The sequence below is a fragment of the Palaemon carinicauda genome, chromosome 17 (assembly GCF_036898095.1).
Source record: "Palaemon carinicauda isolate YSFRI2023 chromosome 17, ASM3689809v2, whole genome shotgun sequence".
Classification (NCBI taxonomy): Eukaryota; Metazoa; Arthropoda; class Malacostraca; order Decapoda; family Palaemonidae; genus Palaemon; species Palaemon carinicauda.
In genome coordinates, this window is record NC_090741.1 from 59,237,312 (window position 1) to 59,265,086 (window position 27,775).

Consider the following 27,775-nt stretch of genomic DNA (forward strand, 5'->3'; position numbering starts at 1 on the left):
GCGTTCCCCCCGTTCAAGATTGTCAACAAGGTACTGCAGAAGTTCGGCTCTCACGAAGGGACAAGGTTGACGTTGGTTGCTCCCCTCTGGCCCGCGAGAGAATGGTTCACCGAGGTACTGCAATGGCTAGTAGACGTTCCCAGGACTCTTCCTCTAAGAGTGGACCTTCTGCGTCAGCCGCATGTAAAGAAGGTACACCCAAGCCTCCACGCTCTTCGTCTGACTGCCTTCAGACTATCGAAAGACTCTCAAGAGCTAGAGGCTTTTCGAAGGAGGCAGCCAGAGTGATTGCCAGAGCAAGGAGGACATCCACTCTCAAGGTCTACCAGTCAAAATGGGAAGTCTTCCGAAGCTGGTGCAAGGCGAATTCAGTATCCTCAACCAGTACCTCTGTAACTCAGATAGCTGACTTCCTTTTACACCTAAGGAAGGTAAGATCCCTTTCAGCTCCTACGATCAAAGGTTACAGAAGCATGTTGGCAGCAGTCTTCCGCCACAGAGGCTTAGATCTTTCTAACAACAAAGATCTACAGGACCTCCTTAAGTCTTTTGAGACCTCGAAGGAGCGTCGGTTGGCCACACCAGGTTGGAACTTAGACGTGGTTTTAAGGTTCCTGATGTCAGCAAGGTTCGAACCGCTTCAATCAGCCTCTTTTAAAGATCTCACTTTGAAGACTCTTTTCCTCGTCTGCTTAGCAACAGCTAAAAGAGTCAGTGAGATACACGCCTTCAGCAGGAACATAGGATTTACATCTGAAACGGCTACATGTTCCTTACAGCTTGGTTTTTTTAGCTAAAAACGAACTCCCTTCTCGTCCTTGGCCCAAATCGTTCGAGATTCCAAGTCTGTCCAGTTTGGTTGGAAACGAACAAGAGAGAGTACTATGCCCAGTAAGAGCTCTTAAGTACTATTTAAGACGTACGAAGCCATTACGAGGACAATCAGAAGCTTTATGGTGCTCTATTAAGAAACCTGCTTTACCGATGTCGAAGAACGCAGTTTCTTATTACATCAGACTTTTGATTAGAGAAGCTCATTCTCATCTGAATGAGGAAGACCATGCTTTGCTGAAGGTAAGGACACATGAAGTTAGAGCTGTCGCAACTTCAGTGGCCTTCAAACAAAACAGATCTCTGCAGAGTGTAATGGATGCAACCTATTGGAGAAGCAAGTCAGTGTTCGCATCATTTTACCTTAAAGATGTCCAGTCTCTTTACGAGAACTGCTACACCCTGGGACCATTCGTAGCAGCGAGTGCAGTAGTAGGTGAGGGCTCAACCACTACATTCCCATAATCCCATAACCTTTTTTAATCTTTCTCTTGAAATGTTTTTATTGTTGTTTTTGGGTTGTACGGAAGGCTAAGAAGCCTTTCGCATCCTGGTTGATTTGGCGGGTGGTCAAATTCTTTTCTTGAGAAGCGCCTAGATTAGACGTTGTGATGAGGTCCTTTAGTATGGGTTGCAGCCCTTCATACTTCAGCACCTAGGAGTCGCTCAGCATCCTAAGAGGATCGCGAGGCTCAGTAAGGAAGACGTACTTAAAAAGGCAGAGTAATTGTTCAAGTCGACTTCCTTACCAGGTACTTATTAATTTTATGTTTGTTATTTTGAATTACTGCTAAAATGAAATACGGAATACTTAGCTTCTAATGTTAACATGTATGCTGGTCTCCACCCACCCCCCTGGGTGTGAATCAGCTACATGATCACCGGGTAAGATTAATATTGAAAAATGTTATTTTCATTAGTAAAATAAATTTTTGAATATACTTATCCGGTGATCATGAATTAAAGGACCCACCCTTCCTCCCCAATAGAGACCCAGTGGACCGAGGAGAAAATTGGTTATGTGTTGACAAGAAGTACTTGAGTACCTACTCGACAGATGGCGCTGTTGATGTACACCCCCACCTGTATAGCGATCGCTGGCGTATTCCGCCCGTAGGTTTTTTCTGTCGGGCAGCAGAGCTGCAGCTACATGATCACCGGGTAAGTATATTCAAAAATTTATTTTACTAATGAAAATAACATTTTTACCCCATCCATAATCCAATCCATCCTTAGTCATTGGGGAGCAAGCGTGCACAGTTTATTCAAGTTGAACTACCTTGCTGTGATCTCAGTCATCGTACATCTCACAGTATCTTAATGGCGAATGGGTAAATAGATACCCAGACAAGGATCCAACTGTAGAAAATAGTTTTTCTAAAAGTTACTTAACCCGTTGGTCAGTCAAAGATATGACTATGGTAGAGCACGGACTGATCCCACCTTAAGTTAGTTTAGGTTAGGTTGGTTTCGAACATGGATTTGGGAGCTATATCTGCACTGTGATTAAGGACATAGTATTCTACTGTAGCTTAGGTTAGTGTATGTGAGGTTATGATGTTCACGGGCTGGTCAAAGGTGAAAACTAGCAGATAATGTTGGCAATACTGTCACTAGCACAATTCTGACGTTGAGTCTATGTTGATTATCATTAATAGGTCAACTTTAATTCTGATACATAATGACATTCATGTTGTACAGCATCAAGAATCATTAGAAAATTCAATGAATTTACATTTTAGACCAGTAGATTCGTGACTTTAGAATATGTACTGTATATTTACTTATTACCTCCACCAATGAAGTTGGAAGGAGGTTATGTTTTACCCCCCTGTTTGTGTGTGTGTTTATGAACAGCTTCCTGCTAGTTGATAGGGGTTAGGGCTTCCCCGGCACCTGTCTTTACCTAATAATGCCTCATTATGAATTTTAACAACAAAGTTTTCAGCTTTGCTGAAATCATACTTCCTGTATAGTTTGGAAAAAAGCATATAACTTTTGGAATTTTTTAATTAAAAGATTATTTTCTTTATAACGCATTTGAATATCTGTCATGATTTGTATTTGCAGATGAAGTGGGTGCCCTTGTTTTCGATCCCGGGTACTCCTCACTAAGGGTTGGATATGCTGGTGAAGATTCTCCAAAATTTGACATTCCTTCTTGGGTTGGAGTTTGTGAGGATCAGGACACAAATGAGAAGAAATATTATGTGGATACAGTTGCCATTCATGTCCCCAGGAAAGGTGAGCTTGAGAAATGCAGAGTTTTACCCTACATGATATAATAATTATTCTTGAATTATTTATCATTGTATTTATATAATTTTCGTTCTATTGATTTTATTTTATTTTTATTTTATTTCATTGTTTGTACTTTTCATTAGTTAACATACTCATAATTTTCTTGTATTTTCTGAAAATAAGAACATGCAACTGAATACCTGTCTGTGAGGAAGGATAATTTATTATGGCTCTGAACTATATGTAAACCGTTATAGAGTTTGTTCCTATGCATATAAAAACTTCCCGTCCTTTTAAATTGAAGAATGTCTTCAGCGGAGTTGGAATGGCTGCTGAAATTATTAACGACAGGTGGTGAGTGTGGGCGAGTAGCCCTGTCTGTCAAAGAAGAGTATATTTTCAGCTTTTTAAGAAATGTCTGTCATCTCAAATTGAGAGGCCTGCAGGTGGAATACTAGTGTTAATTACCAGTTGTTGGCTACTAGCACTGAGATAGTGGAGATGCTATTCGAAAGAAATATAATTCAGTGCAGAATCCAAATATTCACAACTTATAAAAATTAACTGCAAATTCTTGCATACCATAGTGTAACCAAAGATAGCATGCAGATTTTTTATTTGAGCAATGATAGCCAAAACATTAAGCAAATAACTTAGCATACATGATTTTAATTATCATGATTTGTATATTAAAAAAATTATTCATTATTTTGTTACATGGGGAAATAGAAGCACTTATTACTTCTATATCTAAATAGTGATTAAGATCCATAGAATTGGGTTCTCATTAATAATTGAGGGATTATAAAATCGTACATCAGTAATTGCACTTACCAGGTTAAGATTTCAGTTATTGGCTAAGTTGTGAAGAATGTAGCTAAAGGGCATCATGTTAGACTTAAAATGCCTTGAAAAATGCATCATAAGAATATGGTTCTATTTGTAAACAATACTTACAGTTTATCAGCTGAATAGAAGAAATGATGCTGTTACAGATAAAGAAACAAAACAAAATATAAGAATGACATGATTATGTGCAATTTACAGAAAAATTATGGAAATTTTATCAAGTCATGGATTTAGATTGAAGGGAAAAAAATCTTTGAAAAGGTTTTGTTAGGAAAGAATTTCCATGTGATATTTTGATTAATGTACTTTAAGCTTTGTAAGCTTGTTAACTTTCTGAATAGAATGTTTGATCCGGGAAAAATGTTAAAAGGCCATTATTTTGCAATACCAGCTTTTACAGATTGGTAATTCACTATGTGATGTGTAGGGTTGTGGTGGCCAATATGGTAACATCCCTTACTGGTGATTGCTAGACTGTGGTTCGAGTCCCGCTCAAACTCGTTAGTTCCTTTGGTCGCTGCATTTGGGGAGCCTATAGATCTATCTGCTGACTCATCAGCATCCATTGCCTAGCCATCCTTGGTCCTAGCTTGCGTGGAGAGGGGGCTTGGGTGCTGATCATATGTAATATGGTCAGTCTCTACAGCATTGTCCTGCTTGATAGGACGATTTCACTACCATTTGCCTTTGCCATTCATGAGCGACCGTTAAACCTTTAAAGTATTTTAGTTTTGATAATATAACATCAGCAAGAGTCATCTATGGTTCTTCTCAAGTCACTCGGTCAAAAGGAAAAACACTATGCCTGTCATCTTCCTCAAGTTATGGAAAGTGTAGGTAGCAGAGGATTGGATCACAACCAAGAAACATTCAAACATGTCTCTTTACTTCATATTCCTTGTTTACATACATACAGGTGGATTTTAGATAATGCAGCTATGTTGTTATCCCTTCATAGGGCTAAATAGTTTACTACTTTAATAGTTATCAAATATTCGTAGAAGACCCAGAGATGATGAATGGAGAAGTATTGAATTAAAAGCTCAAGATAGAGACGACTGGCGAAACCTAACCGAGGCCCTTTGTGTCAATAGGCGTAGGAGATGATGATGATGATTCATAGATCCCCTCCCACCTCTCCATAGTTAAGTTGGCTAAGAATGAAGCTGACTGGAAATTCAAATATAAGCTAGTACTGTTTAGGTACTGACATCTAGTGATGAGGAAGTGATAAGTCAAAGTTTGGAAGAAACATTGGTTTCTGCTTTTTCTTGCTGAAAGCTGGTACTCGAAACATTTGGGTCTATGAATATTGGGTAAGATTAAAATACTAGATTTTATGATGATTCTTGTCTTGTATGAGATTAATAATTGTATATGTCATTTTCAGGATGTGAAGTGGTAAATTATATGAAGGAAGGAATGATTGAAGACTGGGACACCTTTGAAAAGGTTCTTGACTATTCCTACGAAAAGTGCATCAAAAGTGACTCCCAGTATCATCCAGTGCTCTTCTCTGAAGCCACAGTAAGTACAGTGTATTCATTTAATTTCCCTCATTCAATTGGAAATAGGTTTCTTTTAATTTCAGGAAGGGTAAACTCATGAATTTCTTGTGAATTATGCATAAAATATATTTAATTAATGCAATGCAGACTATGCTCTTATATGCAGGGTCTTGAGAACCTGAGAATTTGAAAGACAGATTGCTTGAAAATGTTTTGTTTTGATGTGGCAATACCAGTGCTGTATTCAATCAAATATTTGAATTAACTTTGATTCTAGAACAAATTTTAAACAGGGAATATTTCCTTTTTTAATAATGTTGAGAGAAAATATTGTAATTATGTTGGCAATAGATCTTTAGAATTGAATAATAAATTTAAAGAAGTTACATTGAATTAATGTTAAGCTTTGGGATATTTCAACTATGTGGTATGTTATTCTTTAAGGGATTAGTTTACTGATAGCCTAGCCCTGAAAGAATGTTATTAATTTTATATTTGCAGGATTAATATTTTTTACTTTGATTTGAAAAATTCAGCGTGACAAGTATCGGGGGCATTGAATGATTAATCTTTTTTCCCTTCCAGTGGAATGCCCGTGGAAAGAGAGAGCGTCTTTGTGAACTAGTTTTTGAAAAATATCAGGTAAGATGTCATGATTTTTTATTGCTTAATAGTAGATTACATTTTTTATTTTCTTATGTACTATATAAGTAAAAGAAAATTTTGTTGGGATTGCAAGTGATGTATGTGGCAAGAAGGTTGTTGGAGGCAGCATGAGGAAGGAAGGGCAGTGAATGGTGGAATGAAGGAGTGAAGGTGAAAGTGGAAGAGAAAAAGAGGGCTTTTGAAGAATGGCTGCAGAGTAATAGTATAGAGAAGTATGAAAAATATAGAGAGAAAAGGGTGGAAGTAAAGCGCAAGGTACGTGAGGCAAAGAGGGCAGCTGACCTGAGGTGGGGTAAGGGATTGGGTCAGTCATATGAAGAGAATAAGAAGAAGTTTTGGAAAGAAGTGAAGAGAGTAAGGAAGGCTGGCGCAAGAATTGAAGAGACAGTGAAAGATGGAAATGGAAGGTTGTTAAAAGGAGAGGAGGCAAGGAAAAGGTGGGCGGAATATTTTGAAAGTTTGCTGAATGTTGAGGATAATAGGGAGGCAGATATAATTGCTGTTCCAGGTGTTGAGGTGCCAGTGATGGGAGGTGAGAATGAGAGAGAGATAACAATAGAGGAAGTGAAGAGAGCACTAGATGAAACGAGAGTAGGAAAAGCATCTGGTATGGACGGTGTGAAAGCTGAGATGTTGAAGGAAGGGGGTGTGACTGTACTTGAATGGTTGGTGAGATTGTTTAATATGTGTTTTGTGTTGTCAATGGTACCAGTAGATTGGGTTTGTGCATGTATTGTACCACTATATAAGGGTAAGGGAGATGTGCATGAGTGTTGTAATTCAAGAGGTATTAGTTTGTTGAGTGTAGTTGGAAAAGTGTATGGTAGAGTACTGATTAATAGGATTAAGGATAAAACAGAGAATGCAATCTTGGAAGTACAGGGTGGTTTTAGAAGAGGTAGGGGTTGTATGAATCAGATTTTTACAGTTAAGCAGATATGCGAGAAATATTTAGCAAAAGGTAAGGAGGTGTATGTTGCGTTTATGGATCTGGAGAAAGCATATGATAGAGTTGATAGGGAAGCAATGTGGGATGTGATGAGGTTATATGGAGTTGGTGGAAGGTTGTTGCAAGCAGTGAAAAGTTTATACAAATGTAGTAAAGCATGTGTTAGAATAGGAAATGAAGTGAGTGATTGGTTTCCGGTGAGAGTGGGGCTGAGACAGGGATGTGTGATGTCGCCGTGGTTGTTTAACTTGTATGTTGATGGAGTGGTGAGAGAGGTGAATGCTCGAGTGCTTGGACGAGGATTAAAACTGGTAGGCGAGAATGACCATGAATGGGAGGTAAATCAGTTGTTGTTTGCGGATGATACTGTACTGGTAGCAGACACAGAAGAGAAGCTTGACCGACTAGTGACAGAATTTGGAAGGGTGTGTGAGAGAAGGAAGTTGAGAGTTAATGTGGGTAAGAGTAAGGTTATGAGATGTACGAGAAGGGAAGGTGGTGCAAGGTTGAATGTCATGTTGAATGGAGAGTTACTTGAGGAGGTGGATCAGTTTAAGTACTTGGGGTCTATTGTTGCAGCAAATGGTGGAGTGGAAGCAGATGTACGTCAGAGAGTGAATGAAGGTTGCAAAGTGTTGGGGGCAGTTAAGGGAGTAGTAAAAAATAGAGGGTTGGGCATGAATGTAAAGAGAGTTCTATATGAGAAAGTGATTGTACTAACTGTGATGTATGGATCGGAGTCGTGGGGAATGAAAGTGATGGAGAGACAGAAATTGAATGTGTTAGATGAAGTGTCTGAGGAGTATGGCTGGTGTATCTCGAGTAGATAGGGTTAGGAACGAAGTGGTGAGGGAGAGAACGGGTGTAAGAAATGAGTTAGCGGCTAGAGTGGATATGAATGTGTTGAGGTGGTTTGGCCATGTTGAGAGAATGGAAAATGGTTGTCTGCTAAAGAAGGTGATGAATGCAAGAGTTGATGGGAGAAGTACAAGAGGAAGGCCAAGGTTTGGGTGGATGGATGGTGTGAAGAAAGCTCTGGGTGATAGGAGGATAGATGTGAGAGAGGCAAGAGAGCGTGCTAGAAATAGGAATGAATGGCGAGCGATTGTGACGCAGTTCCAGTAGGCCCTGCTGCTTCCTCCGGGGCCTTAGATGACCGCGGAGGTAGCAGCAGTAGGGGAGTCATCATTATGAAGCTTCATCTGTGGTGGAAATGTGGGAGGTTGGGCTGTGGCACCCTAGCAGTACCAGCTGAACTCGGTTGGGTCCCTGATTAGGCTGAAGGAACATAGAGAGTAGAGGTCCCCTTTTTGTTTTGTTTCATTGTTGGTGTCGGCTACCCCCCAAAATTGGGGGAAGTGCCTTGGTATATAGATAGACTATATTCAATATGGTCATACTCTTCATTGTTAATTCTAATCCAAATTTCTGTACTCTACTTTAAATTACTTATTGTTTCCTGTATTCCAAGGTATAGAGACAAGGTCTTGTACTGTATATATGTGCCTTTCCATATATACCAAACAATAATACCTGTAATGTAATCTATTTGCACATACCAAAGAATAATATTAATAAACATTTACTCATCTCGCACGGATACTAGTTACAGTAAGTCATATATTGGCTCTCTGTAGACAGTAATAAAACACTTTGCAGTATTCTTTATATATGTATGGCTTTGTTTCCTTGTCTTTTCATCTGTTCCCTTTGGTACTTTCCTACTCAAGTGCCATAGGTTTTTAACCTTACCTGTATTAAATGCTTTATCACATAGAGTATTAACAGGATTTTTTTATGGAATAGTATTTCCATGCCTACCTTTGAATCATAAGCTATTGATTCAGAGCTATGAGATTCTCAATTTGATAAGTGTCTGACTTCAGATAAAATACGAGCAGAGATTCACAATCAGTCACTTCTCTGAAACAATGAAGATGGATGTTGTTCTTCTGAGTCACCTTTGTCAGTGGTGGCTCCTTTAGCAAAGAGGCTAGCCTTGTGAATGAAATATTCTAACACTGCAGTGGTTTAACTATTTAATAATGAAAATAAAACCTTTAGCAGAGGTCAACTCTGATGCCAGAGAGCAAGAACAGTCAGAAAACTTTTTGATTCAGCCTTTTTTTGCACCAATTGCATCCTTTAACCAGGTTGTGACAGTCCATTGTTTGACCTTTCTCATTTTGCTGGAAAAGTTATTCCCAAATATTTATTGTAACTACAGCTTTTGAGGTCATAATCATTAGTCAGTTAAGTATCTGAAATATTGAAGTTGTGTGACATATTGATAATACACTTACAGTACATCAGTGATTGTCAGGAACTTGCACTTCAAAACTTCCTCCGTTGGGTTGAAAGACTGAGAGTCTGGAGACTTTGAAATGGATGATGTTAGCCAATATATGATTGATGGGTTTGTATATAGAAACTAATTTTGCTAAACTGCATTTCTTCTGTACTGGAAATGTACCGGAAGTCATTTTTTTTAACAGTGCAGTGATATTAAAAATTTTCTGTGAACTTGTGATTGTGTAATGTTTTCCAGACATTCACTCTTTCTTTTGTTCTAGGTACCAGCCTTCTTTTTAGTAAAATCTGCCGTTTTAGCAGCTTTTGCCAACGGAAGATCTACAGGCCTCGTCCTTGATAGCGGCGCTACTCACACTTCAGCCATTCCAGTTCATGATGGATATGTTCTTCAGCATGCCATTGTCAAGTCACCTCTGGGTGGGGACTTCCTTCTGAATCAAGTATGTAATTGATTTTTCTAGTTTGAGGTAATATTTATTTGAAATTACAATAACAACTTAAAATGACATCATTAGAATCCTGAAAATATTCGAAGTATGGTTTGAAATTGTTGGCAAACTTACTGAATTCTTATCTATTACTTTTTTTTTTAATTACTAGTATGTCAACCTTAGTTGAATAAGCAAAAAATTTCAAACCTAAGAGCTCCAGTTGGTAGTATCTCAATACAGTAAAGAAATTGAAATACAGTGCAGAAGTAAAGCTGAAACAACGAAAAACTATGATAAAGCAAACCGAAATTAAATTCATGCTCATCTGTTTGACGAAAAGAAATTTTTCAATATTAAACTTACCCGATAATCATGTAGCTGTCAACTCCGTTGCCCGACAGAATTCTATGGAGGGATACGCCAGCTATCACAATACTAGAAGGGGGTGTATTTACCAGCGCCACCTGTGGCCAGGTACTCAAGTACTTCTTGTTGACACCTCCTCAATTATTCCTCTGTCGTGCTTCCGGCAAGACGTTCTGGGATACGCTTATGTTCTTGGAGTCACGACTTTGGTGAAGTATTTCTCTTTGATTTCGGCTGTCGCTTTACTGGAAACTTCTATATTAGCTTAGTTAGCTTTTGGAATTAATTTGATTAATTTTGGTGACGAGAGAGTATGAACTCTCGTTCACTTTTCAATGGCCGACCCTTCCCTTAGACGGAAGTGTTGGTGTCTAAGAGAGTATAGACTCTTTTTCTTAATTTTGCTTAACAAAAGTTATAGATTTATTTTATATCTCTCCGCCTCTTATAGGCCTCTTCGATTAACTTCCTTTTATTATAAACTCATTAAAATTAATTTTTATATTTGTTTATATTCGACCTTCCTAATAGTAGGCGGTCTTTTACCGAAGTTAATAAACTTTGAGCCCGTCATTTCGGTTTTACCTGTTAACATATTATGCTATTTCCGCCACAGAGTTTGAAAGATTTTCTTTGACAGTCTCGTACTGTTTTCAAAGCTGAACTAACGTTTTGTTTTGTCTCTGCAGTTGTTGACGTTCAGAACGTTCAACTTGCCCTCTATCGTTACGATAGAGAAAGAATGTTCACGGTTTCACGTTGCAGTAAGAGTAACCGTGTCTAGCGTTTTGTTCATTCTTTCTTAACTTAATGGTTTTGATCCTAATAAAGGAACTTTTCAGTTTTTTTCCTTTAACAATAATATGTTTTAACGATATATATGATTGGGCTCTTCTCTCAGGTTCTAAGTCAAGAGAGAGAGAGAGAGAGAGAGAGATAGAGACGGAGGGAGAAAGAGGATAAACGTTTCATTCAAGCCTGCCAGGCGTACGAGTAACGTAGTTATCGTTTTTTGCTCTTCTCCCTAGTCTCTTTAGGGGAAGAAACTAAACGTTTCTAGAGTGATCTAGTGTTTAGTCTCTTTCCAACCACTGAATTATCTTTCATTAGATTTTTCTGTTACATTGTAATTCTGTTTTCGCAATTACTAACTTTGAGAAAGGATAGAATTGCGTATTTCAGGTACAAACCACTTAAAGTTTCGAGTTCAGTGAAATAAGTGCAAACAGAAATCAAAGTGATAAGTGATTAGTGCGTGAGGGTACTTTTGTGCGCGCCAGTCGTCCTCCCAGTCCGGGACCTCTTGCAAGCTCCCAAGCCCAGGGGAGAAGCAATGTCGAAGGGCATAAGGGTTCAGCAGGCCTTGATCGGCGCACAGAAGTATTCTCGGTGGTTGTGGGCGTGTCTTACCGAGACCGTCACTCCCACCCGCAGACGATTGAGCCCTTATTTTGCTCGTCTGCAGAAGAGATTAGGGGAGAAAATAAAGGCAGAGTAACGCTGGTCTCAGGTCTCAAGACTTCTTAAACGTTAAGTCCAGACCTATGCCAGACGTACGAAGTTAAAGTTCACAACCCGAATGCAGTCATTGGGTTAGCTCTGACTCTCCTCAGTCATCAGTTGATTACACTCCGCCTAAGAGGAGTAAGGTTCTGCCACAACAGATCTCTGCTGTTAAGGCTTTACCTCAGCAGAACTTAGTGTCTGCCGACCCCATACAGTCACAACTTTCGGTCTTGATGCGTGAGTGTCGGGCTGAGAGTGTTGCACCTCCTCCTCCGCCTACACTCCCTCCACCTGTTCTCGCTCCGCCTGTGCTCGCCCAGCCTGCACCTGCTCCGCCTGTGCTCGCCCAGCCTGCACCTGCTCCGCCTGGTCGCAGCACCATCTGCCAGGCGTACGATGTTGTGAACTCTACTACAGTCCATGCAAGCACAGCTTTCGGACTTGATGAGTGAGTGTCGGGCTGAGAGTGTTGCTCCTCCGCCTCCGCCTACACTCCCTCCTCCTACACTCGCTCCGCCTGATCACAGTACCATCTGCCAGGCGTACGATGTTGTGGACTCTACTACAGTCCATGCAAGCACAGCTTTCGGACTTGATGAGTGAGTGTCGGGCTGAGAGTGTTGCTCCTCCGCCTCCGCCTACACTCCCTCCTCCTACACTCGCTCCGCCTGATCACAGTACCATCTGCCAGGCGTATGATGTTGTGGACTCTACTACAGTCCATGCAAGCACAGCTTTCGGACTTGATGCGTGAGTGTCGGGCTGAGAGTGTTGCTCCTCCGCCTCCGCCTACACTCCCTCCACCTACACTCGCTCCGCCTGATCGCAGTACCACCTGCCAGCAGTTCCACCTGCCAGGCGTACGATGTTGAGACACGTGCTGAGTTTGCTGTTCCCTGTGGTGTTCAGCCTCCGCCTTTCTTAAGGCAACCTTTACATTGGGATCAGGAGGATTATACCTCTCTTCCTCCGCCTCCACTTGCTGCTCCACCAGTGATGCAACACTCGGTTGAGGTACAACAACCTCTCCCGTCCATGAGTCAGTTTCCTCAGCTCTTGCTGCAGCGAGCTCAACCCTCCATAAGGCAAGCACCACAACACCTTAGCCTTGCGCCTCAGGAGCCTCAGCTTGCGAGACATTTACCTTGTTCTGCGCAGCCTCTTCCTCATCGCGCTCCGCTCACACCACAGGAACTGGAACTTGCTACTCCGCTTCCGCCAACCGCTCAGCAAGCGCAACCCTTGGGTTCAACCACTCATGCTAGGAGTCAGCCTCCTCCACCCATGCGCCTTCCTTCTGCTTGTCTTTTATTCAGCCTTTGCAGACTGAGCCTCAGGTGTTCCCTCATCGGAGTCTTGAAGAGGAAACCACACTATTGTTGTTCCAGCTCGTTCTGACTCTGCTGTTCAGCATACCATGGTTTAAACCCCATGCAAGCATGCATAAAGCACTCTAGCACTGGTCATGGAATTTCTGAGAAATGTTAAACGCCATGCACACGCTCTGCTTTCCTTTCAGCAGGCTCTGCTTACAGCAGGCTCTGCTTACTACATGCTCAGCATTCAGCATGCTCTGCATTCAGCATGCTCTGCATACAACATGCTCTGCATACAGCATGCTCTGCATTCAGCATGCTCTGCATACAACATGCTCTACATACAGCATGCTCTGCATACAGCATACTCTGCATACATCATGCTCTGCATACCTTACCGCATGCTTCTCAACACATCTTGGGTTGTTGCCAACTCACTAGACTGTCAAGCAGTTTCATAACGTTGCCTTCTAGTCTGCTGCTTTGCACCAGTGAACCCTCACTCAGAGAACTTAGCTTTTCTAGGATAAGGTCCCTGTAGATGAGAAAGTTCTTTTCTCCCTCCTTCTGATATTCCCTTGAGGACTCTGTCATTTGGAGGGAGCCTTTAGCTGCATAACCTCTTATGGACTTTTATTTAAGCATAACATGCTTACAGGGAAGGTAATGGTTACACTTCAGCCGCTAATCCCGTCTGTTACCACACCTGCTCCCATAGACCTTGAGCTGTGTTGCATGACATGCAGTCCAAGCTTAGTCCTTGTTAGAGGATTTTTTGTTTACGGAGTCAATGTGTCACGGGGAAGACGTTCAACAACCAACAGAAGGGACTTGTTGTGACGCAGTGCGGCAACCTCAGCAACCCGTTAAGGAGTTGTCTGTACGACCCAGACAGTCTAGACAGATTCGGGTTGTCACTGTACTTCCTCGCTTGCCCATGATTGACAGTTTACAGACTGTGCAGCAGTATCATGATCTTGTGTCCGGCTCCGTCAGACGACTGGCTTTTAAGAGCTCCCTCAAGTCGTTGCTGTCTGGAGATTTTCAAATGGACTATGGATCTGACCAAGGAACTGGGCCTCCTGGTCAATTTTGAGGAGTCTCAGCTCGTTCCATCCCAGACCATTGTCTCCTTGGGTATGGATCTTCAGAGTCGAGCTTTTCGGACTTGTCCGTCGGCCCCAAGGATCTTCCAAGCCCTAGAATGCATCCAGAGCATGCTGAGAAGGAACCGATGCTTAGTCAGGCAGTGGATGAGTCTAACAGGGACACTTTCATCGCTGGCCCTGTTCATCGAGTTAGGGAGACTCCACCTCCGCCCCCTTCAGTATCATCTAGCTGCTCACTGGATAAAGGACATGACGCTAGAGACGGGCTCAGTTCCTGTTTCCGAAGAGATGAGGTCTACTCTAACGTGGTGGAAGAACAGCATTCTTCTCAAGGAAGGTCTACCTTTGGCTGTTCAGACCTCCGACCACCGTCTCTTCTCGGACGCATCGGACACGGGCTGGGGTGCGATACTGGACGGACAGGAATGCTCGGGAACATGGAATCAGGAGCAAAGGACACTTCACATCTATTGCAAGGAGTTGTTGGCAGTTCATTTGGCCTTGATAAACTTCAAGTCCCTCCAGCTTAACAAGGGGGTGGAGGTGAACTCCGACTACACCACAGCCTTGGCTTACATCTCCAAGCAGGGAGGGACTCATTCGAGGAAGTTGTTCGAGATCGCAAGGGACCTCCTCATTTGGTCAAAAGATCGAAAGCTCACGCTGGTAACGAGGCTCATTCAGGGCGATATGAATGTCATGGCAGATCGCCTCAGCCGGAAGGGTCAGGTCTTCCCCACAGAGTGGACCCTTCACAAGAATGTTTGCAGCAGACTTTGGGCCCTGTGGGGTCAGCCAACCATAGATCTATTCGCTACCTCGATGACCAAGAGGTTCCTCTTGTATTGTTCTCCGATTCCAGACCCAGCAGCAGTTCGCGTGGATGCCTTTCTGCTGGATTGGTCCCATCTCAACCTGTATGCATTCCCGCCGTTCAAGATTGTCAACAGGGTACTTCAGAAGTTCGCCTCTCACAAAGGGACACGGCTGACGTTGGTTGCTCCCCTCTGGCCCGCGAGAGAATGGTTCACTGAGGTACTGCAATGGCTGGTCGACGTTCCCAGGACTCTTCCTCCTAGAGTGGACCTTCTGCGTCAACCTCACGTAAAGAAGGTACACCCAACCTCCACGCTCTTCGTCTGACTGCCTTCAGACTATCGAAAGACTCTCAAGAGCTAGAGGCTTTTCGAAGGAGGCAGCCAGAGCGATTGCCAGAGCAAGGACGACATCCACTCTCAGAGTCTATCAGTCTTAATGGGAAGTCTTCCGAAGCTGGTGCAAGGCCAATGCAGTTTTCCTCAACCAGTACCAATGTAACCCAGATTGCTGACTTCCTGTTACATCTAAGGAACGTAAGATCCCTATCAGCTCCTACGATCAAGGGTTACAGAAGTTTGTTGGCAGCGGTTTTCCGCCACAGAGGCTTGGATCTTTCCTCCAACAAAGATCTACAGGACCTCCTTAGGTCTTTTGAGACCTCAAAGGAACGTCGGTTGTCCACTCCAGGCTGGAATCTAGACGTGGTCCTAAGGTTCCTAATGTCATCAGGATTTGAACCGCTCCAATCAGCCTCTTTTAAGGACCTCACATTAAAAACTCTTTTCCTCGTGTGCTTAGCAACAGGTAAAAGAGTAAGTGAGATCCACGCCTTCAGCAGGAACATAGGTTTCACATCTGAAACGGCTACATGTTCCTTGCAGCTCGGCTTTTTGGCTAAAAACGAGCTTCCTTCCCGTCCTTGGCCTAAGTCGTTCGAGATCCCAAGCCTGTCCAACATGGTGGGGAACGAACTGGAGAGAGTACTTTGCCCAGTTAGAGCTCTTAAGTACTATCTAAGAAGGTCAAAACCATTACGAGGACAATCAGAAGCCTTATGGTGTGCTATCAAGAAGCCTTCTCTACCAATGTCTAAGAACTCAGTTTCTTACTACATCAGGCTTCTGATTAGAGAAGCAAATTCTCATCTGAAGGAAGAAGACCTTGCTTTGCTGAAGGTAAGGACACATGAAGTGAGAGCTGTGGCTACTTCAGTGGCCTTCAAACAGAACCGTTCTCTGCAGAGTGTTATGGATGCAACCTATTGGAGAAACAAGTCAGTGTTCGCATCATTCTATCTCAAAGATGTCCAGTCTCTTTACGAGTACTGCTACACCCTGGGTCCATTCGTAGCAACGAATGCAGTAGTAGGCGAGGGCTCAGCCACTACATTCCCATAATCCCATAACTTTTTAACCTTTCTCTTGAATACTTTTTATGGGTTGTACGGTCGGCTAAGAAGCCTTCCACATCCTTGTTGATTTGGCGGGTGGTCAATTCTTTCTTGAGAAGCGCCAAGGTTAAAGGTTGTGATGAGGTCCTTTAGTATGGGTTGCAGCCCTGTATACTTTAGCACCTTTGAGTTGATTCAGCCTCCCAAGAGGAACGCTGCGCTCAGTAAGGAAGACGATCTTATTAAAGGCAGAGTAACGGTTCAAGTCGACTTCCTTACCAGGTACTTATTATTTCATTGTTATTGTGGATAACTGATTATATGAAATATGGGATACTTAGCTATCCTTTAATCTTGTACACTGGTTTTCACCCACCCCCCTGGGTGTGAATCAGCTACATGATTATCGGGTAAGTTTAATATTGAAAAATGTTATTTTTATTAATAAAATAAATTTTTGAATATACTTACCCGATAATCATGATTTAATCGACCCTCCCTTCCTCCCCATAGAGCACCAGTGGACCGAGGAATAATTGAGGAGGTGTCAACAAGAAGTACTTGAGTACCTGGCCACAGGTGGCGCTGGTAAATACACCCCCTTCTAGTATTGTGATAGCTGGCGTATCCCTCCATAGAATTCTGTCGGGCAACGGAGTTGACAGCTACATGATTATCGGGTAAGTATATTCAAAAATTTATTTTATTAATAAAAATAACATTTTACTGTCTTTGAATTTTGAAGTTGCAATGATTCAGCTTCATGACTAGAAAGGTCATTCCATAAATTGATTACAGGAAAAACAAAATTGAATCCTTTGGACATGTTTACACTTTTATTGTGCAATATCTTATAGACCATATAATTTTGACATGTATTGAAACATAAAAAGTGTTAAATGTATGGTAACCATTTTTCAGGCAAACAGTTTTCTGAAGGAAACTGGCGTGGATGTTGTTCCTTCTTACATGATAGCAGACAAACAAATAGTGAAGGAAGGAGACAGACCAAAGTGGGTCAAGAAAAATGGTCTTCCTGAAGTGACGACGTCATGGCACAATTACATGAAGCGAGAGGTAGTCCGAGACTTCCAGCAGACGATGTTGCATTGCTCGGAAAATCCTTATGAAGAGGATGCTATTACAAGTATACCCACAGAGCCTTACGAGTTCCCATCTGGGTATAATTCTGTAAGTGTTTTAATTTTTCAGTTATGCAATTTCTTGTAGATATTTGATGACTTTATTACCTTTCTACATTAGAAGTTGGGCCATTTTGTCTTTTGTTTGATGAATTTACTTTACAACCACTATTCAATGTTAATATCAGCCACTCGTACCCGTATTTTTATTCCAGAAATTTTTATCTCTTAATTATATCCTAACCTTTTTATTGGTCCATCTAATATCACATACAGTTTCTTCTAAACTGCTCTGAATTGTTTTATAATGAAATCTATATACTCTTATTGTATAAACCATTGTGATTTCACCCTCAGTGAATCTATTAATGCATCAAATGCTTTATTGCTATTAGTGAAAATGTAGAAAAATCTAGGATTGCATGTAATAAACCAGATAAGCATTTTCTACTCTTATGATGATATACATATATGAAAGTTTTGACATCTTTAAACCCTGCTGTAGTTATTTAACATAAGTGATAATGAGACGTTGGTAATTTTTTAATGCTAAACAGGGGTTTTAGGTGATAGAAATGCAATGCAATTCTTTACCCAAAACCCCACCGTACATACCTTTTTAGTGTTGAAAGAAGTCAACATAGTTTTAAGTTATATTTAGCACTTAGTTAGTTTGCTATTAACTGAATATTTTTACCTGTAAAATTAATGGTTCCTTATTTTTTATGTTAGAATTGATACCCTTTTTATTTTCAGGAATATGGCATTGAACGATACAAGATAACAGAGAGCCTCTTTGATCCAAGCTATATAAAGGGTGTTGGATCCACCATGCTTGGAATGTCGCATGTTGTCTCCACTAGCATAGGATTGTGTGACATAGACTTGAGGCCAAGTTTGTATTCAGGAGTTATAGTTACTGGTGGAAACTCACTTTTGAATGGATATGTGGAGAGACTTAATCGAGATTTATCTAGTCGAACCCCACCAAACATGAGATTTAAATTGATAGCAGCAACAGGATCTACGGAAAGAAGGTTTGGGTCTTGGATTGGTGGGTCAATATTAGCTTCCCTTGGATCTTTCCAACAAATGTGGATTAGTAAACAAGAATACGATGAATCTGGAAAATCTCAGGTGGATCGTAAGTGTCCGTAAAGTAGAAATGAAAGTGCTGAGACTTGGACATTATTACACAAATGAACTGCACTTGGACTATTTGCAGATTGAACGGTTTTAATCGATTATTTTATTTAATTATGTCTATAAGGTATCAAAAGGTATTTGGTGAGAATGGCATTCCACAAAATTTGAAAAGAACAATCCTTTGTGAAAGACATACTTGTAGTAATTATCCCTCTTTAATACCAAAATATTTTTCAATTTTGTAATTTTTAAATTTTTCATACCAATGTTCTTTATATATATATATATATATATATATATATATATATGTTGTGTGAGGTGGATGAGGAGACTTAATTGCAAGGACTCTCAGACTTGTAAATATGTACCTGAATCATTTTATGTCATTGGGAATCTTCAGATGAATTATTTTAAGTTTATCTTTAGGTTTTTTAAGTGATGTTCAGTACAGTTAAATATCGCCCAGCTAAAGTTTTGACTGTCCAGTATTGGGAGGAGCTGAAATGTAAGATTTGGAAAACTGTATGAATGTTTGAAGGCGCTTACAAATAAAAGGATATTTCTAATCAAAAGATGTTGATCACTTCTATACTAAAGGTAATTATTTCATTTTAAATATTAAACTTAGCCGGTGAATATATAATAGCCGACGTCTCGGACGGCTCGACAGATACCAAAAAACTCGCGAGCGATCGCCGTGAAGGTTGCGGGTGTGACCACCAGCGCCGACTATCGGCCAGATACCGCATATACTTGTCAAGTTCTCCAGTTCTTCTCTGTCGGTCTTGTCGACAAGTTGGTTCCGCTCGCTTATGACCTTGAGTTTTCGACCTATTTGGTGAAGTACTTTATTTTGGTTGTTTATTGGCTTTCACTGTGACGGGTGTTTTTTCTTCAATTAAACTCTTGAAACCCTTTTTTTGGCTGGTGTTTATTGTTGATGACTTTGGTTTTGACTTGGATTTTCTCTGATTGTTCAATATGGCTGACCCTTCTCCTATCCCTGAACCTAAATATCGCAAGTGTGCGAGGGATTGCAACAAACGTCTTCCCAAGGCCTCTATCGACCCACATACCGTTTGTTCTAATTGCCGGGGTAAATCCTGCCAATTAGGAGATCGGTGTGATGAGTGCGTGGTCTTGTCGGAATTCGACTGGCTTGAGTATGACAAATATACTCGTAAGCTTGAGAGAGATAGGGTGAGGAGAAGCTCCTCTAGGTCTTTGGAATTTTCCTCCTCCCATGCCCCTGAACCTAATCCTTCCCCTGTAGTAGTTGTTCCTGAACCCCCTCCTAGCACTCATGAACCGTCCATGCGGGATATGTTTCTAGCGATTCAAGCTTTAGGCGAAAAAGTTGAGTCCTTAGCATCGGACCGTAACCAACTCATGTCAGATGTTAAGTTGTTGAAGTGTCAGAGTGGTAAAACAGAAAATCGTAGTGATAAAGTGATAAGTGCGCAAAGTGTATTTAGTGTTGCGACCGAGGGTTCGTCTGTTCGTGCTTGTCGCTCCCCTAGTCCGAGACCTCTTTCAGACTCCCCTGCACCAGGGAGAAGTAATGTCGTAGGACTTAAGGGGACGAGAGGCGTTAACCAACGTACAGACGTTCCCTCTTTGGTATCGGACGTTTCTCGTCAAGATCGCCCTTACCATAAGACAGGTGAGACTGTGTTCTCCTCATCCTCCGATGACTTATTGCACAAGAAACCTTGGCGCAAGGTTTCTAGACCCTTGAAGCGAAAGTCAGTCCCTTCAGGACAGGTCCAGCGTCCTGGCTGTAGCCATTGGGACAGCTCTGACCTTTTGCAGTCGTCGAAGACTGTTCACCTATTAAGCGCAAGCGTAACACGGGGTCCGAGGGTCGCGGTAGAGGCAGTGTTTTGCCAACACAGACGTTACCGACGTCACAGCCCGTTCCGACTCCCGTTGATCCGAAGTGGGTTGTCCTGCGGGACATGCAGTCTAAGCTTGCCTCCCTTATGGAAGAGTATGACGTTGAGCAGGTTCGCGATGATCCTTTGCTTTCGAGTCGCCATTGCGCTGAACGAGACTCTGGCTGTCAGCCGCCCAAACGAGTATTCACTCGTCCGTTTGACGTAAGTGCTGACGTTTCTAGTACTTTGAAACGCGATGTCAGTAGTCTTTCACGTCAGTCACGTGACGTGGATCCTCCCTTGCTGCAGTCTCGTACTGACGTTCAGCTGCTTCCGCCGCAGCCCCGCACTGACGTTCGCCGACCGGCTCCGTTGCCTCGACGTGACGTTGAGCGTCAGTCACCGCAGTCGGAGGTTGTTTTGCCTGCTCAGACTATGCAGTCAATGCAGTTCCGACGTGATGTCGAGCGTCAATCAACTTCAGCTGTTGTTGTTGGTCAGTCTCAGGGATTTCAGTCCTTTCAGCAGCGGCGTGACGTCGCTTCCTCTTCTTCCTCTGCTGCTCCTTTGCTTGCTGACATTGCCTGTCAAGCGTTGCCGCCTCGGAAGGTCTCTCCTTTTCATGAGACTCGGCAGTTGTCGGACGAAGTTCTGTCGGATGAGGAAGTCGCTGATCCCCTTCCAACTGATATTCCTTTGGGGACTTTGTCAGTAGGAGAGGAGCCTAAAGCTGCCCAGCCCTCTCTGGATTTTAAAAAGATCATGTTGATTTTTAAAGATCTGTTTCCTGACCATTTTGTAACTGCTGCTCCTCGTTCGCCTCCGTCAGAGTTTACGCTAGGCCTAGCTACTTCGACGCCGTCGTTTACTAAGCTAGTGCTCTCTCGCTCTTCTAAGAGAGCTTTGCGTTTGCTAGGGGATTGGTTGATCACCAGGAGGAGTTTGGGGAAGACAGCCTTTGCTTTCCCCCCTTTTAAACTGGCTTCTAGAGCGAGCGTCTGGTATGACACGGGAGAAGTTCTCGGCTTGGGAGTTCCTGCCTCTGCCCAGGGAGACTTCTCAAGCCTCGTAGACTCTTCCCGTCACCTGGCCATGAGACGCTCTAAAGTGTACTGGTCCTCCTCGGACCTTGATCATCTCCTCAAAGGGGTTTACAGGGCCTTCGAAGTTTTTAACTTCTTGGATTGGTCGCTGGGAGCCTTGAGCAGGAAGATCTCTTCAGCCGACCGTGATGTTTCCGTGCTTATTATGTCCTGCATGGACAAAGCTATCCGTGATGGCTCTAATGAGCTCGCCGCTACCTTTACGGCAGGAGTCCTTAAGAAGAGGGAGACTCTTTGCTCGTTCCTCTCGGGAGGAGTAACTCCCTGCCAAAGGTCGGAGCTTCTCTTTGCCCCGTTGTCATCTGCCTTGTTTCCTCAGCAGTTGATTAAGGATATTGCGGCTTCTCTGGTGCAGAAGGATACCCACGACCTGACGGCTACGTCGGCACGCAAGGCTGCTCCTTCATCATCTTATGTCGTAAGGCCCAAGCTCGATACCCCAGCAACTAGGTTTATCCCGCCCTTTCGTGGCAGAGCCCCCAGTAAGGGAGGCGCTCGTGCCCACAGTAAAAGAGGCAAGAGGAGAGGATCCAAGTCCTCCCGTGGCAGAGTCTGACTGCCCACGTCCTCAGACAGCGGTAGGGGCCAGACTGAACAACTTCTGGCAAGCCTGGGAGAAGAGGGGTGCAGACCGAGAGTCTGTGTTGTTGCTCAAGGAGGGGTACAAAATACCGTTTGTACGGAGACCTCCTTTGGTAAAAGTTCCTATAGACCTCTCTCCCAGGTATCGAGAGGAGTCAAGGAGACAGGCACTACAACTGCAGGTGTCTCAATTGCTAGAGAAGGGAGCGGTGGTGAAAGTCTCGGACCTTCAATCTTCGGGATTTTACAACCGTCTCTTCCTAGTCCCAAAGCATACAGGAGGTTGGAGGCCGGTGCTGGATGTCAGTGCGCTCAACGTTTTTGTTGTCAAAACAAAATTTACGATGGAGACCACGAAGTCCGTCCTAGCAGCGGTCAGAGAGGGAGACTGGATGGTCTCTCTCGACCTGTAGGATGCGTACTTCCACATTCCTATACACCCGGATTCTCAACCGTATCTGAGGTTTGTATACAGGAATGTGGTGTACCAATTCCGAGCACTGTGCTTCGGCCTCAGCCCTGCTCCTCTTGTTTTTACGAGGCTCATGAGAAATGTGGCAAAATTTCTTCATTTATCGGGGATTCGAGCCTCCCTATACCTGGACGACTGGCAGCTCAGAGCGTCGTCCCGTCATCGCTGTCTGCAGGACCTTCAATGGACGTTGGATCTTGCAAAGGAGTTGGGACTGTTAGTGAACTTAGAGAAGTCTCAGCTGAATCCCTCCCAAACGATTCTCTATTTTGGGGATGGAGATTCGCAGTCTAGCTTTTCGGGCTTTTCCGTCTGCCACCAGGATAGATCAAGCCTTGCTCAAAGTCCGCCTCATGCTGAAAAAAAGACCGTTGCTCAGTGAGAAGTTGGATGAGCCTCCTAGGGACGCTGTCATCCCTGGAACAATTTCTCTCTCTAGGGAGACTTCACCTTCGCCCTCTCCAGTTCCATCTAGATTCCCATTGGGACAAGAACAAGACTTTGGAAGCTGTCTCAATCCCGATCTCCGAACCAGTAAAGACGTGCCTGAACTGGTGGGACAGCAACATAGGTCTTCGAGAGGGTCTGTCCCTGGCGGTCAAGAACCCAAACCACGTGTTATTCTCAGACGCGTCGGATTTGGGTTGGGGAGCGACTCTGGACGGTCTGGAATGTTCGGGTCTTTGGACGTCGGATCAGAGGAGCCTTCACATCAACTGCAAGGAGCTGTTGGCTGTTCACTTGGCCTTGACGAGTTTCGAGAGTCTTCTCCGAAACAAAGTGGTAGAAGTGAATGCGGACAACACCACAGCCTTGGCGTACATCTCCAAGCAAGGAGGCACTCACTCCCACACACTGTTCGTCATCGCAAGGGACCTCCTCATCTGGTCAAAAGATCGAGGCATCTCACTGTTGACAAGGTTCGTCCAGGGGAAATTGAACGTCTTGGCGGACTGTCTCAGTCGGAGAGGTCAGGTGATCCCCACAGAATGGACCCTCCACAAGGACGTGTGCAAGAGTCTTTGGATGACTTGGGGTCAGCCCACCATAGACCTCTTTGCGACCTCATTGACCAAAAGGCTCCCGACCTATTGCTCTCCAGTCCCAGATCCAGAGGCGGCCAACATAGATGCCTTTCTGCTGGACTGGTCTCACATGGACGCTTACGCATTCCCGCCGTTCAAGATCATCAACAGGGTTCTGCAGAAGTTCGCCTCTCACGAAGGGACAAGGTTGACGTTGGTTGCTCCCCTTTGGCCCGCGAGAGAGTGGTTCACAGAGGTACTTCAATGGCTGGTAGACGTTCCAAGGAGTCTACCTTTAAGGATGGATCTCTTACGGCAGCCCCACGTAAGGAGTCTTCATCAAAGCCTCCCCGCGCTTCGTCTGACTGCCTTCAGACTATCGAAAGACTCTCAAGAGCTCGAGGATTTTCGAAGGAGGCAGCCAGAGCGATCGCGAGGGCTAGGAGATCATCTACTATCAAGGTCTACCAGTCGAAGTGGGAGGTCTTTAGAGAGTGGTGCAAGTCATCCTCTATTTCCTCTTCCAGTACCTCTGTAGCCCAAATTGCAGACTTTCTCCTGCATCTGAGAAATGTTCGCTCCCTCTCTGCTCCCACTATTAAGGGCTACAGGAGCATGTTGGCCTCTGTTCAGACATAGAGGGTTGGATCTGTCAAATAATAAAGATCTCCAAGATCTTCTTAAGTCCTTCGAGACCTCTAAGGAGCGTCGTATGTCAACTCCTGCTTGGAACTTAGACGTGGTCCTAAGGTTCTTAATGTCCGACAGGTTTGAGCCATTGCATTCAGCCTCCCTGAAGGATCTCACCCTAAAGACACTTTTTTTGGTGTGCTTGGCTTCGGCTAAAAGGGTCAGTGAGATCCATGCCTTTAGTAAAAACATCGGCTTCTCTACAGATAAAGCCACATGTTCGCTTCAACTTGGTTTTTTGGCCAAGAATGAACTGCCTTTTCGTCCTTGGCCTAAATCCTTTGATATACCTTGCCTGTCAGAAATCGTAGGCAACGAGGTTGAAAGAGTACTGTGCCCAGTTAGAGCTCTTAAGTTTTATTTAGCTCGTACTAGACCTTTACGAGGTGGTTCTGAGGCCTTATGGTGCTCCGTTAAGAAGCCCTCATTGCCCATGTCTAAAAATGCTTTATCGTACTTTATTAGATTTTTAATCCAGGAGGCACATTCTTATTTAAGTGAGAAAGATCGTTGTTTTCTTAAGGTCAAGACGCACGAAGTGAGAGCGATAGCAACTTCGGTGGCTTTTAAGCAAAACAGGTCTCTGCGAAGTATTATGGATGCGACTTTTTGGAGGAGCAAGTTGGTGTTCGCTTCATTTTACTTAAAAGACGTCCAGACTCTTTATGAGGACTGCTACACCCTGGGTCCATTCGTTGCAGCGAGTGCAGTAGTGGGTGAGGGTTCTACCACTACATTCCCTTAATCCCAATATCCTTTTAATCTTCTCTTGAAATGTTTTTAATCTTGTCTTGGGTTGTACGGAAGACTAGGAAGTCTTTCGCATCCTTTTTGATTTGGCGGGTGGTCAAATGTCGTTTCTTGAGAGCACCCAGATTAAGGGTATTGATGAGGTCCTGTTGTATGGGTGGTCGGCCTGGATATAACAGCTCCTGGGAGTCTTTCAGCATCCTGAGAGGATGGCTGGGCTTCGTGAGGAAAGCGGACTAATAAGGCAGAGTAATCGTCGAGTCAGCTTCCTTACCAGGTACCTATATTTAAGTGGGTTTTTTTATGATATAATTGTCAAAAACTCATGAGCATATACGCCTTTATTGCATTAATACTGGTCTCTACCCACCACCATGGGTGTGAATCAGCTATTATATATTCACCGGCTAAGTTTAATATTTAAAAATGATATTTTGATTATAAAATAAATTTTTGAATATACTTACCCGGTGAATATATAAATTAAAGGCCCTCCCTTCCTCCCCGATAGAGACCCAGCGGACTGAGAAGAACTAGAGAACTTGACAAGTATATGCGGTATCTGGCCGATAGTCGGCGCTGGTGGTCACACCCGCAATCTTCACGGCGATCGCTCGCGAGTTTTTTGGTATCTGTCGAGCCGTACGAGACGTCAGCTATTATATATTCACCGGGTAAGTATATTCAAAAATTTATTTTATAATCAAAATATCATTTTTCAGTACTAATTTGATATTTGTTCCTGCATGTTATACAAATCTTCAACCTTTTCATAGGCGAGAATGATCATGAATGGGAGGTAAATCAGTTGTTGTTTGCGGATGATACTGTACTGGTAGCAGACAGAAGAGAAGCTTGACCGACTAGTGACAGAATTTGGAAGGGTGTGTGAGAGAAGGAAGTTGAGAGTTAATGTGGGTAAGAGTAAGGTTATGAGCTGTACGAGAAGGGAAGGTGGTGCAAGGTTGAATGTCATGTTGAATGGAGAGTTACTTGAGGAGGTGGATCAGTTTAAGTACTTGGGGTCTGTTGTTGCAGCAAATGGTGGAGTGGAAGCAGATGTACGTCAGAGTCAATGAAGGTTGCAAAGTGTTGGGGGCAGTTAAGGGAGTAGTAAAAAATAGAGGGTTGGGCATGAATGTAAAGAGAGTTCTATATGAGAAAGTGATTGTACCAACTGTGATGTATGGATCGGAGTTGTGGGGAATGAAAGTGATGGAGAGACAGAAATTGAATGTGTTTGAGATGAAGTGTCTGAGGAGTATGGCTGGTGTATCTCGAGTAAATAGGGTTAGGAACGAAGTGGTGAGGGTGAGAACGGGTGTAAGAAATGAGTTAGTGGCTAGAGTGGATATGAATGTGTTGAGGTGGTTTGGCCATGTTGAGAGAATGGAAAATGGCTGTCTGCTAAAGAAGGTGATGAATGCAAGAGTTGATGGGAGAAGTACAAGAGGAAGGCCAAGGATTGGGTGGATGGATGGTGTGAAGAAAGCTCTGGGTGATAGGAGGATAGATGTGAGAGAGGCAAGAGAGCGTGCTAGAAATAGGAATGAATGACGAGCGATTGTGACGCAGTTCCGGTAGACCCTGCTGCTTCCTCAGGTGCCTTAGATGACTGCGGAGGTAGCAGCAGTAGGGGACTCAGGAGTATGAAGCTTCATCTGTGGTGGAAATGTGGGAGGTTGGGCTGTGGCACCCTAGCAGTACCAGCTGAACTCGGCTGAGTCCCTGGTTAGGCTGGAGGAACGTAGAGAGTAGAGGTCCCCTTTTTTTGTTTTGTTTCTTGTTGATGTCGGTTACCCCCCAAGATTGGGGGAAGTGCCTTTGGTATATGTATGTATGTATGACTTTGTGAAGCTGGAATGGCCATTGAAACTTTTAACAAGGCAGTATTAGTAGTAGTGGGTGGCGGGTAGGCGTAACCTTCACTTAGACATCAGCCGCCATTGTACAGATGTACTTCAAGGCGTCCTGTGGGGGCTGTTTTAATGTTTTTATTTTATTTCAGATTGAATAAATGGTCAAGCATACTTGTTCCTGTCTGGTGCTGTTCTATCCATAGTGTGTGGGGCCACATACTGTAACAATAACATGAACCAATGGAAGTAGGCTTTCCCTTAATACAGCTGGTGCTTCATCGAAGAGTTCTTCCACCATTGGGTGTAAAGGGCAGGTCGTTGTACTATTTTCTTCTCTGTGCCAATCTTGGAAGGCACTAAGGACCCATTGCCTGACTGTGCTGTTTAGCCTCCTCCCCCACGAGAGTTGTCATTAGCCTGCACAACCCTGGAGAAGACAAACTTCAAGTTCTCCCTTCCTTTCCTTCACTTAATCTTTAATGCAACATGTGAAGAAAAAAGTCAACTTTATTGCAACATGTGAAGAAGAAAAAGTAAACACAAGGAGTCCAGTAAATCCGACAGTTCCTCTGCCTGAGGGAGAGACAATGATATACTGCACCAAGAATTTACTACCAGTCACTCTACTCTATGCTACTAGCATCTGGATCTGGATTCTACGAATAGAATTTCACATGGATGACCACATTTCTGACTTTTTTTATATGCTTAGTCTCCACATTCGACTTCCGCGCGCAATGGTCTCCATGTTCCTGACATCTCTACACTACGTGCATAGGCTGCTTTGAACCTTGCTGTTGTGCTGCCTGATTCTAGGGTTGTGATCCTTTCACGT

At 43.3% G+C, this 27,775-nt stretch overlaps 1 protein-coding gene across 2 annotated transcripts in view; it reads left to right on the forward strand.

Annotated features, from left to right (window-relative positions):
- Bap55 (Brahma associated protein 55kD) overlaps positions 1 to 19,154 on the forward strand; it is a 114,083-nt gene extending 94,929 nt beyond the window's left edge. For both annotated transcript variants that reach the window (XM_068391090.1, XM_068391089.1), the window contains exons 2-7: positions 2,902 to 3,075; positions 5,312 to 5,448; positions 6,015 to 6,071; positions 9,618 to 9,797; positions 17,216 to 17,485; positions 18,193 to 19,154. In XM_068391090.1, coding sequence (XP_068247191.1) covers positions 5,332 to 5,448; positions 6,015 to 6,071; positions 9,618 to 9,797; positions 17,216 to 17,485; positions 18,193 to 18,594 — 1,026 coding nt within the window. In that variant the 5' untranslated portion in view covers positions 2,902 to 3,075; positions 5,312 to 5,331 and the 3' untranslated portion in view covers positions 18,595 to 19,154. The remainder of the gene's footprint in view (positions 1 to 2,901; positions 3,076 to 5,311; positions 5,449 to 6,014; positions 6,072 to 9,617; positions 9,798 to 17,215; positions 17,486 to 18,192) is intronic.
- The last annotated feature ends 8,621 nt before the right edge of the window (positions 19,155 to 27,775 follow it).